Raw genomic sequence first — 14,940 nt, forward strand, 5'->3', positions numbered from 1 at the left:
TATATATACACACACACATATGAAAGCACTCAACAGATCCTGAAAGATAACAAAGACAATATGACAAAGCTCCTGAGGGCAGGTACTACATTCTGTACTCAGTCAAACACACTACAGACATTCAATAAGGATCACTCAAAGACACTGACAAGTAACAAAAATACTGAGGTAACAGAATACAAGATAATAATAACTACTTTGTCAACAGACAGATTTTACCAGAGCTGCTTTATCTATTTTCTCCTTCTTAAAGAGATAACAGAATTCAGAGAGCTGAAGTTTCTTCAAATCTTCTTCTAGGTCTAGTGTATCTCCCTGATCCAAGACAACCCTTGGAGTAACCTGGAAATTACAGAATAAAGTAAATAGCTGAGAGACAATAAAACTGTAGTCAAATACTAGTTGCTTCTATACTACCAAAAGTAAAGAAAATATCCTTTCAGTTAACTAATAAACCAACCTTTCAGGGAATATATTCTATTGGGGTGGGGTGGGGAGAGATGGAGGGGATGTTGTTTCTGTCTTTATTGAGAAATGTCTGTTTTATTAAAAACAAAATGTGGGAAATCATTTTTAAATATGAAGACATCACATTTTATAAAATTAAATTACACAGTTCTCATTTACTGATATTTATATTGCTAATGATATCTTACTTGTTGGTAATAAAATATCATTTGTTAATATAATTTTATTAATATCATAAAGAGGCCTATCAGATTCAGATACGTTAATATGAACAAACCAGATAACAAAAGCTAGATGTACATAAAACACAAATTATAATGCAATTATTCTATTTTTAAAATAATTTATCATTATCAACAAACACTTATTAAGCACCTACAATGCACTAGGTTCTGGGAAAACAAAAAAGCACACATAATAAGTGCTGGGCCTTCACAGGGTTTATGGTTTAGTCTGTGGAAACATTAAAAATAACCAATACAACATAACATAATCTGTGCTAAGGTGCCAGATGGATGGCAAGAACAATAGTAGGTGATTTACTTTACAAAACAACTTGTAGCAGTATTTTTTTTTTTAAAAAAACAGGAAGCTCTCCTAGTGCATTTAAAATATGAACTAATTTATAAATAATCCATTTATACAATACTCAGTTTCCTCATATGTAAACTTTGGGGAATGAATACTAGATGACATCTAAATTCCCTTACATAACCCTAAAATCTTACAACTGGTTAAGCCCATAAATTTGCATATTAACCAAAGCCCATGTTTAGTTACTTAATAATTCTGCTATACACTGTAAAACACCTTTGCCACCCAAGGATACTAGATACAGTAAATCCTGCATTTATGTTTACTGAAACTGAAATGCACTTAAACTGGATCAGACTGACTTCAATTCAGAAACCAGACGCTAAATGCCAAAGTTTATTACTAATTAAACCACTAAAGAAGTAATTTACCTTTTCACTGTCATTACCCTCCAAAGATTCTTTCTGATTTGTTAGGAGATCAAACAATATAAGTGATCCTGTGAAAATAAAAGGGAAGAAAGCAGGAAAAATCCAACCAGTAGTAACACTTCCTAGTTTTTTATTTTTTCCCAAAAGATAAAAACAAGATAATGGTCTGCTGCAAATAAATCTGAAAAATCCTTTCCCCTCTATTCCAATGCCAACTCCAAATACTTCACACAGGCCTGCAAGCTGTACACTACAGAACTTGATATGGACTCAACGAAGAACACTCTCCCAAGCACTGAGAAGCAACACAGTGGTGTGAAAAAATGGTATTAAGTTTGGAATCCAAGCCCTGAGTTCCAGTCTGCGGTCTTACTAGCTGTGTGACTTTGCACTTGAATCCTTCGTTTCCAGTCCACGCCCTCTGCAGCGTGTCTGTGCACAGCTGCAGGCACACTGTCTCCCCCATTACACTGGAAGCCAAGGAGCAGGGACTGTCTTTTCTTTGTATCCCCAGCGCTTAGCACAGTGTCTGGCACACAGCAGGCACTTAATATATGTTTATAGTCTAATTTTTCTCAACTGTAAATTGGTCTTAATACTTGCACAACTTATCTCACAGGGTTGTGAGAATGAAATGAGATCATGCATATAGGAAACCTTGTGAACATATAAATGTGAGCCTTTCTTGTTATTATTACCTAAACTATGTCCAGCTATGGATACACCCCCTTTGAAATTAGGGTTCCTCTGCAGAAAGAGTTTGTATATTCGGTTCATTTCAGAAGCAACTGTGTCCACGATAGTCTGACAGTAGGTGGGGCTATTGTAAAAGAAGACATCTAGGATTGTGTCATTGGTGAAGTGCCGAAGGCGGTTGATGCTGGGCAGTGTAATTCTCCTCAGATCTCTGAAAACAGGAGAGAGATTTTACCTGGAGACCCAAATAAAAGTGCTATAGCCAATTTCATGTTATCTTCCAGAAACACATTAGTTCTGAGTAGTTAAAGATGAGAAGGGTTTGTCTAAACGCATGTAATTTCCCATGTCTCAGAAAGTCATTTATCTACCAAGTTTTGGTATCTATCAATTTTTTTGGTAGGAAGGGAAGGTAGGTAGGTAGGTAGGTAGGGAAGAGGAAAGGAAAAGGTAGTATCTTCCTTGAGAAGGGTTTCAAAATTCTATTAGCCAACAAAAGGAAAGGCTGGGCTCATTGGGATGGGACATAACCTGTAGGAACTGTGCTCTGAAAGCCAGGAGTGGCTGAGAGGATCCAAGAACTAAGAGAAGGCTACTCATGGGAGGAGCAGAGACGAAGACATCAGTCAGTCTCAGCTTCCCATTTAGGAAAAGTCCATTTTAGGGTTTCCAGAAGGATCAACATCGAAGTGAAGTAGCCCCTGACTCCAGCTCACTTAAGAAAGAGCATGAGTTATCTATCCTGAAAAAGCATCATGACAGTAATTAGCATGTACAAAAATAACAGATATAAAGGAATGAAAGAACACAGGACTGGGAAGGCTAATTTTCACCCAGGGCAAGGGTGAAAAAGTAATGCCCTCTCTTCTCTTCACACTTTTGGAAACAAAATTCACCTCTTGGTGGTCTGGTGTATTCACTGCTATTCCCGTAAAGGACTTCCTTCTTGCCACAATTCATAACAGATGTCCTGACCTTACCTAACTTCTCTGGTACCATGTCTTACCAAGGGGCACTTAAAACATACAGTTTTTAACTAGAAAAGCCTTGACTGTCAGATTATCAACGACAGCTCTAATGCTACTTCTTTCAAGGTGAGAATTTCTTACCTTCTTTAAAAGCTGAACATATATTACTAAGATGAATGGAAATAAAGGAAAATAAAAAAAGCAAGAGTATATGTACTGTGGGAGGGAAGACTTGTTTAGCAATGCTCTTGTGGAGCCAATGTAGTGGCAGGGATGTGAAGTGATGATATAATCCAAAATATTCCAACATGGTACAATAACTCCCTTTCGCCCAATAAGAATTTTGTTTAATCTGGGGGGGGAGGGGGTTCGAATTTAATCATCTGACCCTCAAATAAGAAACACAGGAGTCTAGATTTCTTGGTAGTCTAAGATTCCCACAATGGACTTCTACTGATGTCAGAAATATCCCTAGATACTTCAATGAACAGAAACAAGCCCGACTACAAAGCTTCAAAAAGTACATAATCACAGTTAATTATCTCAAAGGTTTAAGATTTTACTCACACATCCACACCAGTAGAATGCAAAGGGCTATGCCAGTTGACAGGAAGAAACTCTACCCGGCCAATCTGTTGTTGTTCTTGAGCTTTCTTAAAGTGTGTCTGTAGCAGGTTCAAGGAAACGCCACGGAAATCATTAACTGGGAGGAAAAGAATTTCATTCTGAATCAATAATTTATCTAACTATATCTTCTTCTAATACTTTTTTGACTTTACGACATCATATCTTCACAACAGCTAAGTTCCCTTAACAGGAAATGGGGGGAGGGAGGGAAGGAGGGAAAGAAGAGAAAATTAGGGATGAAGGAAAATTTATCAATTTAAATAATCATCATAACCTACATATAATTTCATTAAAAAATGTTGGTTTCAAACTTATTTCTGTTCTGTCATAGGAAGCTTCTCACAAAAAGCTCATGACTAGCTGTCAGTAGGCCACACCATCAAATTCTTTTAAACCTTTTCTAGTTATTTACAATCACACATCATTCTGAGTAAGCAGAATATCAGGAAAACAAATATACACAATGCTACAACTTAAAGGAAAAAACAGCAACAATAAAACCATCAAATTAAATGTTCCAAACTTATAATGATCAAGCGTGACCCCCCTCCCCTCCCAAAAAAGCCCATGTATGAAAAAATACTATTCCCCACCCCACCCTGGCTTCCTTGCAGATGTTAGGGAGCATGGCTGTGGAATATTATATATTAATGTCAGACTTTTTTGATATGTTGGTTAGTTTTACAGAACTCTTTTTTCCTTTCTTTCTCTTTTTTTTAATCCTTTATTACAAAGGGATGGTTCTTTGAGAGGGATACAGTAGGAAATGTACATGATGTAAAAATTTAAGCTGTCAAAAATTTTCTTTAGAATCATTTTAAGTGAAAAATAATACACAGCTGTTAGAAAATACTTGTTACATAAAATATATCTTCCATAAGACAATTCCAGCTCATGGTTACACTGCTTAAGATGGTTGATTTGAATGTTGATTGCTTAATAGGATATTTTGACTTTCTTTCAAAAAGAACAAACTACTTTTAAAAAACAAAGTTTGTTAGGTGAATCTATCAAAAACCTCACCCTACAAAGAGTTTCATTAAGGTTTTTCTTTATTACGTTGATCTTTAGCAACCCTTACCATCCTCTTGACATTTATGGCGTTTCAGAGAGAAAAACCACATTTCTATAAGTATTTAGGACTTGGCCATGCATCATGTACTAATTAAGAGATTATCTATTATCCATGTGTTATCCTTAGAGATTCAATAGCATTTTATTTCTAAGTTAAGAAGCTTGGCTGTTCAGCAGTCTTCTTTAACTCTTCCAAATCTGATTATACCACCACCGTTACTGTTACAGTGTGCAGGCACATCTTCTGAACACTGTTTAGGAAATCCAATCACATACACATTTTGCAAACTTACCACACTGTACGATGCTTCTGAATCGAAGGTCACAAGCTGGTCCAATTCCATGGACCACAAAAACCAGATGATCTATTTGTAAGGGTTCTCCTAGAAATTAAATCAAAAGAGCACTCTGCATGACTAACCGATTATGAAAACTGGCAATATTCTAATTTAAATGGGCAAGATAACAAATAATAAACATTATATAGAACTATGCTAAAACAAAGCTCTATCTTAGTACCTAACACAAAAGAATTATTTAACTTTGTTTCTAATTAACTGTTCTTAGAAGAAGTCTATGAAAATCTTTTCTGAAAAATTTATCCATCAGATCAGCATCCAAATTCTCAGCAATTTCAATAAAAGTCCAGTACCAGGACTTTATCCAAAAAGATATAACTCTATAATACAGTTCTGCCAATTCTAAAACAAGAAGAAAGAGACTTAACACCCAGTTTGAATATGTTGTGAAATAAGAAACCAGTCATGGACATTCATCAATGTCATTCTAAAAACTGCTTTTACATAGTTAATAACCATCTAGATTAAGTATCATCAGGAATACACCAAACATGTAGTATGAAAAAATCACTTCCTGGAAATAAGGCTGTTACTGGTTTCAATGTTAATTCTGTACAGTTATGGAAAGAGAGGTATGCTTGGAAATCAAGTGACCTAGTGTCAAATCCTGGCTCTGATGCTTACAAGAAGTATGACACTGGGTAAATCACTTACCTTCTCTCTGTCTCTCAAATAAAATGAGGATAACTGGGAAGAATTTTGTAAACCTTAAAAAGCACTATATAAATGTGAGTTATTACTATTATATATGACTAATTAGCTCTTAACAAAGAATACAGTAAAGAAGAAACATTCTTAGTAAATAAAAGCAGATGAGAGAAGCATAGTCTTCAATAAACCCAACAATTCCAACCATGGGGGCAAGGCCTCACTATCTGACCAAAAAAAGCTAGGAAAATGAGAAAAGCAGTGTAGCAGAAATTGGGTTTAGACCAACATCTATATATACATATATGTACATCTGTTTGTGTGTGTCAAGATATATCTCAAGTGAATAAATGATTTAGATATTAAAAGTCACATCATACACAAATTAGAAGCAAGAAAAATAAATAACTACTCCAACCATGAATAGAGGAAGAATTCATGACCAAACAACAATAGAAATGAACTCAAAAGATACATGGAAATTTTTTACATAAAACTGTGTAGATCTGTTATGTACAATTTGCTTTTCTTTTAAAGTATATAAAAATTTCTATAAATTACATTTCAAGCTGTCAAGTTTGTCTGTGATTCCTTCTGGCCTGCCTTCTGTTCTGTGCCCGCCCCCACCTTCTTTCTTTTCTTTTCACTTTTTGTGTAAACCAATCCCTACTTCCCCTCTCCCTCTCCACTACTCTTCCCCAAAGAAGAAAGAAAACCAAAACCTTTGTAACATATATGAAGAGTCAACAAAACAAACAAATGTCCACATTTGGCTATGTCCAAAAACATACTCCTCCTTCTGCAACCTGAGTCCATCAGTTCTCTGCCAAGAGGAAGGAACATGTTTCATCATTAGTCCTCTGGAACTATGGTTGATCACTGCATTGATCAGGGTTCTTAAGGCTTTCAAAGCTGTTTGCTTCTACAGTATTGTTATTGTTTAAATTGTTTTTCTGCCATTGTATAAACGATTCTCCTGGTTCAACTCAGTTCACTCTGCATCAGTTTATAAAAGTCTTCCCAGGTTTCTCTGAAATTGTCCCTTTTGTCATGTGTTATGGCACAATATATTCCATTATATTCATATACCGTAATTTGTCTAGCCATTCCCCAAGCTGTGGGCACTGCCTTACCTTCCAGTTCTCTGTTACAACAAAGGACTGTTATAAATATTTTTATACATATGTTCCTGTTCCTTCTGTCTTTGATCTCTTTGGAGTATACTGGCCTAATAGTGGTATTTCTGGATCAAAGGATTTTGATGTTCAGTCATTTTTCAGTTGTGTGCAAATCTTTGTGACCCCATTTGGGGTTTTTTTGGCAAAGATACTGGAGGGGTTTACCATTTCCTTCTCCAGATCAGGAACTGTGGCAAACAGGATTAAGTGACTTGTCCAGGGTTACACAGCTAGGAAGTATCTCAGGACAGATTTGAACTCAGGAAGAGGAGTCTTCTTGACTCCAGATTCAGTACTCTATCCACTGCACCACCTAGCTGCCAGATCAAAGGATATGAACAACTTAATGTAGTGTTGATTTAGTAACTTTTGGCACAGTTCCAAATTGTTTTGGACCAATTCACAGCTCTTCCAACAGTGCATTAATGTGCCCATTTTCCCATAAGTCCTCTAACAACTGAAAATGGACAATTTTTACCGCATAACATTGAAAAGTTTTTTGCACATAAAATTACAATTAGAAGGGAAATAGTTAACTGGAAAAAAATCTTTGCAATAAGTTTCTCAACTAAAGATTTTATATCCAAGTAATATACAGAACTGATTCAAATATATACAAAGAGCCATTCTCAAACAGATAAATGGTCAAAGGATATAACAAAGCAGATTTCAAAGGAAGATATCCAAGCTATCAATACACATATGAGAAAATGTTCCAGATCACTTGTAGTTAGAGAAGTGCACATTAAAACAATTTTGGGCTTCTACCTTACACCCATCAGACTGGCAAAAATTACAATTGTTAGAGAAGACAACGGGAAAATAGGCACGATAATACATGACTGGTGAAGCTGTAAATTGTTCTAGTCAATCTGGAAATCAATTTGGAATTATGACCAAAAAGTCACTAAAGTTTTTGTTGTTTTTTTCCCACTGAAAAAAAAATTGAGGCCATTAACCAAGAGCTCCTTCTTCCTCTTTCTTCCTTATCTCATATTACTTAAATGCCTTCTGCCACTATCTCTTCCTTCAACTCTGCATCACATGAAGAGATGGCCCTTTTCCTTGAGAAATCCCTCCACATGCATAAGTGATCCATCTTCTCCAGCAGACTACACCTTCTATCATCTCTTTCACTGCTCTTTAATCTCCTATCATTTCTTTCTCACTAATCTTTAATCTCTGTCTACTGGCTACTTCTCTATTGCCTACAAACATGACCACATCTCCCCTATCCTCAAAAACCCTCACTTGAACCATTCATCCCTGCTAGCTGTTGCCACTTCCTTTCCTTTCTCTTAACTCTGCAACATGGCTTCTGGCCCCATCCTTCAACTGAAACTGTTGTCTCCAAAAATACCAAGAGAAAAATCTCTTAATTGCTAAACCTAGCCAATTTTTAAAAATTCTCCTCCTCTCAAAAAAAAAAAAAAACAAACAAAAAAAATGGGGCAACTAGGTGGCGCGGTGGATAGAGTTTCAGCCTTGGTATGAGGAGTACCTGACTTCAAATCCGACCTCAGACACATGACACTTACTACCTGTGTGACCCTGGGCAAGTCACTTAACCCCAACTGCCTCACCAAAAAAAGGCAAAACAGAAAAAAAAACAAAAAAATTCTCCTTCTCTGCAACCTTGACACTGTTGAGCACCCTCTTCTCCTTGATATTCTCTTCTCTCTAGGTTTTTGTAACACTGCCCTTTTCTTGGTTCTCCTCCTATCTATCCTACCAATTCTTCTTAGTCTCCTTCACTAGATTTAAATCAAGTCATAAACAATGATCATGGGTATTCTCTAGGGCTGACCTGGGCCCACTTCTCTTGTCCCTTTAAATACTACTCCATTGATGATATCATCATATCTATGCTGATGATTCTCAGATCAATTTTTCCAACTCTAACTTCTCTCCTGACCTCTACTCTTGCTTCTCAAACTTCCTAGGAAATAGCTCAAACTGAATGTCCTGAAGACATCTGAAATTCAATATGTCCAAAACTAAACTCGTTATCTTTCCCAAGTACTCTCCCTTCCTAACTTTTCTATTATTGTTAAGGGCACCACCAGAAGACTTGTGTGAACTGATACAGAGTGAAGTGAGATTGTTCCAGAGAACAATCTATGCAAGAAAAACAACTAAAAAAGTCTTAAGAACTCAATCAATGCAATAATCAGCCATAATTCCAGACGGCCAGTGATAGAACATTCTAACCCATCCCCTAACAATGAGGTGATGAACTCAAGGTGAAAAATTAAATCTGCATCTTTAGACATGCCAATATATAGATTTGTTTTGCTTGATTATGCGTATTTGATACAAAGATTTTTTTTTCCTTCTTTCAAACTACTGGAAGAAAGGAAGTTATTGATAGGTTTATAGAAAGAAAACAGAAAAGGGCCACTGTATTTTTTTAAATACAAAAAAGAAAAGCCAATAGGAAACACAGACAAGCTGTGGATAACTCTGAAAATAAATGTTAAATTTTTTGTATAGATTGATGGAGAAAGAAGACATACTTAAGTGGTAAAGATTCACAGCTACATTTGCAATATACTCTTTTCCTATACTTAGTATATGGAAACACTGATCTTATCTGGTATTTAAGTTCAGAAAAAAAAAGCAAATGCTGATCTTTTATCAAAATAAATCCATATGCCTGAAGGTTATATTTAAAAACTTTAACCTGAGCACCAAGGAAATCTAAGCCTACATAAAAAGGTCACAATTCAGAAAATGGATAGAAAATAGAAATACTGTTTTGGGAGATATGAAAAAGATTTATTTAGCAAAAGTTACCACAAGGAATATCAACGGAGATGTTCTCAACTCCTCTTTTCACGGTTCTGGGACGTCCTTGTTCAGCAGGTATAGATCCCCATTCATCAGATCTTGCCACTAGGTGGTAATGGACCATCAGCTTAAACAAAAATATCAAAGCAATGAGCAAAATCTATATTGAAGTCATCCCTCTGAGGACTTCCAGCAAAGGAGGAAACCATAATTTCTAACATATCATAAACACACACTTCTGAATCAGCAACAAGAATTGATAAGTAGCTACTGTACCTTGAGACAAGAACCTTAAGATTTTGCATGGGGCAAACTTGTCAGGATGTTTTTAACAAAGAAGAGTTACTTATTTTTTTTTTGGTGAGGCAATCGGGGTTAAGTGACTTGCCCAGAATCACACAGCTAATGAGTGTTATGTGTCTAAGGCCACATTTGAACTCAGGTCCTCCTGACTCTAAGGCCAGTGCTCTATCCACTGTGCCATGTAGCTGCCCCCAGAAGAGTTATTTTTTGTAATATTCTTGAACTATTATTTTTTTAAAAGTTAGATTAAATTTCATATTCTTCCAGTTGACACTAATAATTTTACACCAATCTCATCAGTATTATCTTATATTATTTTATTATTTTAATTTCTATAAATTAATACTACAAACCAAAGAATAAGCAATTATCTCCAAAAAACCCCTGTTAAGATGTCCACAATAGTCTAGGAACTGGTGGAGAGGACTCTGAGAATCTCCATAATGTTCTGCCCCTGGCATATTAGTACAATTAGTTTATCAAGTTAGTTAATTGTCATTTGGGAAAGGCAGGGAAAGCCTGGCCCTAAGTAGATGAGACACAGATCTGAAGAAAGCAGAAGCAGAGTCAGGGGAAATTACTGGAAAAAAGAATAAGGATACTTACCTGGGCCTTGGTAGGTACCGTAAGAGATACATACTCTACTTAATTCATTGTCAGTAGTAAGTAATATGTTTCCATATTAATGAAATGAGTCAAACAAGTAGAAACTCATTCCCTTATTTTGGCTGAAGGAGTGACAGGCATATAATTAAAATAGATGTAACTGTCACACTCCTGCATTCATCTAAAAGATATGTTACTCTCATTGGCTTGCAACATGTAAAAGGCATACCCAAACAGGGTTTTGAAGTACTTTGTACATACCGACTTCCTAACTCATTCCAGCACATTTCTCTGTAAAGTACTTCCTTTATCACAAGATAGATGGAGACAAATGATCTTAATCAAATTCTTAAGAAAATGTACATTCTTGATAAAAAAAATTATTGAAAAATAAACTGAATTCTGGGAGAGAAAAAAAAAGCAAGAAACTGCATTCTCTTTACTAAATCAATTCAAATTTACATCATATCAGAGGAAGTCTTTGATTACCTTTGGATTGTGTAATATAATGATTTCTCTGTTTGGGGATTCAAGTTTCTTTTTCCATTCATCCAGAGTTACAGCAAGCATGTAAGTTTCCTTAGAAGAAAAGACATTTCATCAGTCTTCCAATAGCATTTCAAGTAAAAACAACTTAGGCACAAGAATCTTGCTAGAGTAGAGTCCAATTTACTGAGCACCTTTAATTTCAAAATAACATAATTACAGAGTTCTGTGGCACGAGGAAGGAAAATAGACATAAAGAATCTATTCTACAGTGTTAACTACAACAAACATTAAGAATGACCATATAAGACAAATGCAGAACATTTTCTGAAATCTTTTAAAAATGAAAAAATAAAAATTTCTTTCAAATTTAACTTAAAAAGAAAGGAATGCCAAGGATCTATGATTCTGGTACTACACCATGATTTTTGGAGTTGATACAAAATCAGACAACTCAGGTTGCAAAGATATTAAAAAGGGAGTGAAGGAAGACAAAAGCTAAAGAAAATGATTGTTATGTGTGAAGCAGCTTAATTACCTCTAACTGTTTATATTTATTCAATTTTTTTTTTTTTTGATGAGGCAATTGGGGTTAAGTGACTTGCGCAGAGTCACACAGCTAATGAGTGTTACGTGTCTGAGGCCAAATCTGAATTTAGGTCCTCCTGACTCCAGGGCCAGTGCTCTATCCAGTGCACCACCTAGCTGCCCCAGTTACCTCCAATTTTTGACTGAAGCCCTCTGAATAGGGAACATATTTATTGTCTTTGTCTCCTTTGTAAAACCAGGTACAGCGTCTCACTTCTGATGCTAGCTCATCCCAGTACACAGCATACCGCATCCTCTCTCCCAAATGTACGTCGTATCGGCCGCCATCAGTGGGAACAACCCTTCCATTGCAATCTTTATCTAAGAGGGAAATGGGGAGGAAAAGAGAAACACATTTAACAACAGAAAAAAAAAGACAATATAATTCTACATTAAACTCTGGATGACGTTGCAAACCCATGGCACTGTCAGCTTGTATGGATGATACTAAGTAGTCCCTAAGAACTTTCCAAATTTCCATGTAACCACACTTGAATTCTATGAGGTACAGACAAACTATTATCCAAACACTGCATATGAGAACAGGGAATGGCCTTTTCTGCTCACAGGATAATCAGCCATAAGAAATCTGTTTATTTTAAAATATCTAAGCATAAAGGGTTCCCTTCTGAATTTTCTGCTTGAATATACAAATTAAATTTGGACTGCTATGAGTACATGATTTTTACCCTATTTAATAGAACATTATACTCTAGGCCATTTTTACCCTATTCTATAGAATCCAAAATTGATTCGTTTCAAATGGCACAGAGGCTAGAAAACTCAGTTTTTTAATAACCAAAGAAGCCCCTATTTATAAATAAGAGCCTTACATTCAAAGATAAGATACACTAAAACAAATTGAGAAGATATATTTTTTAAATAAACTGACTAAAATTCTAAAAAGTATTATTTTCAAATAATGCAAACAAAAGTTTTAAACAAGGTAGTTGTGCCTCTCTTTTCCACAGCACAACCAAAAAACAGGAAGGAAATAAAGTTTCTGAGCAGCAAAAATAAATGTCACAAAACCTATAACCTAGAGTTCACATACTTTACTAACATAGCCTCTCAAGTCCTTACTCACAGTTTATTTACCCTTATTTATATTCAGTTCTAAGCTTCATTCTATTATTTCCAAGACAAGAACAAATGAGACGCAATCTATTAGAAGGAAGGAAAATGGCTATTAAGAGACAGGTACAGTAAGAGCAGCAACAAAAAGCAATGGCTGAAAACAAAGGAGGAACAAAATCTACAAAAACAATAACCTACAAAAAATAAGAATTACAGTTTAAAAATGATTAAAGCTTCATCCCTCAATAGCCCGAGAAAATAATTACATTGCAGTGCAGCACTGCAATAATGCTAATAACTACTTCTAAGTCTCTAAATTTTAGGATTCTATGATGACCCTTAGTCATCATAAAAAGCTAAAACAAATCCAGCACACTCAATTCAGGAAGGCAGAAAAATACATAAAAACATTTTTAAAAGATTACCATTAAAAACAAATTAAAATAAAAACCATTTAAGTACTCAGAAGTGTTAATTTCAAAATTCTTCCACTAACAATGATTTGTTCCCTAAAAATTCTGGATATCCATGATTTATTGTTAGCTAGGTTTACCAAAAGGTACTCATTTCAAGCTTGTAGCTTTCATATAATAGATAGCACTTATATGTCTTAAGGTTTTCAAAGCACTTTACATATCTGAGGATTTCATCTGATCCTCACAACAATTCTGTGAGGTTGGTACCATTATTATCCTCATTTTACAGAACAAGAGAGGTTAAGTGATTTTCCCAGAGTCACACAAGACAGTAAATGCCTGAGGCACTATGGAATCTCAGGTCTTCCTTACTACAAGTACAAACACTGTATACTGAACCATCTAGTTGCCTAACATGAAAATGTTGTAACATTCTCAATTTATTTTGAAAAACATAGGATTTGAGGGGCAGCTAGGTGGCACAGTGGATAGAACACTGGCCCTGGAGTCAGGAGGATCTGAGTTCAAATCCAGTCTCAGACACTTGACAGTTACTAGTTGTGTGACCCTGGGCAAGTCACTTAACCCCATTGCCTAGCAGAGAAAGAAAAATATAGAATTTGTTAATATTATTTATTATGAGTTCTATTTTATTTATGGTTTAAGTAGATGAAAAGAAACTTTAAACTTGGGAAATCAGAAGACCTGAGGTCACAATACAACTCAGTTCTTTATGAGGTAGGTGACTGTAGGCAAGTCACCTAACTTCACTGGGCTTGCTTCCTCACCTATAAAACTGGGATATTAATATAGGATATGAGGAAAATGTTTTGTAAACCACTGTCGGTTTTGATCAATATTTTATTAGTAATTTAGGTAAAGCTATAGAGAGAGTACTTATATCAACTCAGCAGATGGCACAAAAGTGGGAAAGACAGCTAACAAATAGTACATGATTCAGAACTTCATAAAAATTCTTTTGAGAATGAGATGATGGACTGGATCTAATACAATAAAAATTGATAGGGGTAAATCCTACAATTAGGTTCAAAAAATCAACTGTAAAAACACAAAATTGAAGATGCATGGCAAGACAATTCTGGTGCAAAAGATTTATGAATTCCAATATTATTTATTACACAAACTCAATGTAAGTCAATATGACATGATGGCCTCCACAAATTAATGATTTTATGCTGCAATAACAGAGTATTATTGCTCAGAACAAGGGAAGTAATAGTCCTGGCTTAGCTCTGACCTGGTCAGGTCACATCTGGAATACTGTGCTCTGTTCTGGGTACCACACTTTAGGAGACACTGATGAACTAGAACATGTGGAGAGTAGGATAACCAGCATAATGAAAGTAAAAACCATATCACTTCAGGATCAGTAGAAAAAAGTGGAGCTGTTTAACCTAAAGGTGATTTGAGGGGGACAGTGATATTGTTTTAAAGTACTTGAAGGGCTACTGTGTAAAAAAAGGATGAAATTTGTTTCATTTGGGCCTAAATAACACAACTAGCAAAAACAGGTATAACAAGTTGCAGAAAGGCAAACTGAGGGTGAATATTAAGAAAAACTTCATAACCATTAGAAATTTCCAAGATTAGAATTAGACTGCTTTAAGATGTTCAGAATTCAGGTCAGAAGACAAACTCCTCAGAGATATCGTAAGGGGAACTTCTAGTTC

General features: G+C 35.5%; 1 protein-coding gene across 2 annotated transcripts in view; it reads right to left on the reverse strand.

The window, feature by feature from the left end:
• DDHD2 (DDHD domain containing 2) overlaps positions 1-14,940 on the reverse strand; it is a 25,154-nt gene that overhangs the window by 8,017 nt on the left and 2,197 nt on the right. For both annotated transcript variants that reach the window (XM_027865362.1, XM_027865363.1), the window contains exons 3-10: positions 11,887-12,077; positions 11,172-11,261; positions 9,780-9,900; positions 5,092-5,181; positions 3,665-3,800; positions 2,132-2,340; positions 1,434-1,501; positions 220-342 (exon numbers count right to left, since the gene is read on the reverse strand). In XM_027865362.1, the coding sequence (XP_027721163.1) occupies positions 220-342; positions 1,434-1,501; positions 2,132-2,340; positions 3,665-3,800; positions 5,092-5,181; positions 9,780-9,900; positions 11,172-11,261; positions 11,887-12,077 (1,028 nt within the window). The remainder of the gene's footprint in view (positions 1-219; positions 343-1,433; positions 1,502-2,131; positions 2,341-3,664; positions 3,801-5,091; positions 5,182-9,779; positions 9,901-11,171; positions 11,262-11,886; positions 12,078-14,940) is intronic.

The sequence above is a fragment of the Vombatus ursinus genome, unplaced genomic scaffold (assembly GCF_900497805.2).
Source record: "Vombatus ursinus unplaced genomic scaffold, bare-nosed wombat genome assembly UNPS02014778.1, whole genome shotgun sequence".
NCBI classification, from domain to species: domain Eukaryota; kingdom Metazoa; phylum Chordata; class Mammalia; order Diprotodontia; family Vombatidae; genus Vombatus; species Vombatus ursinus.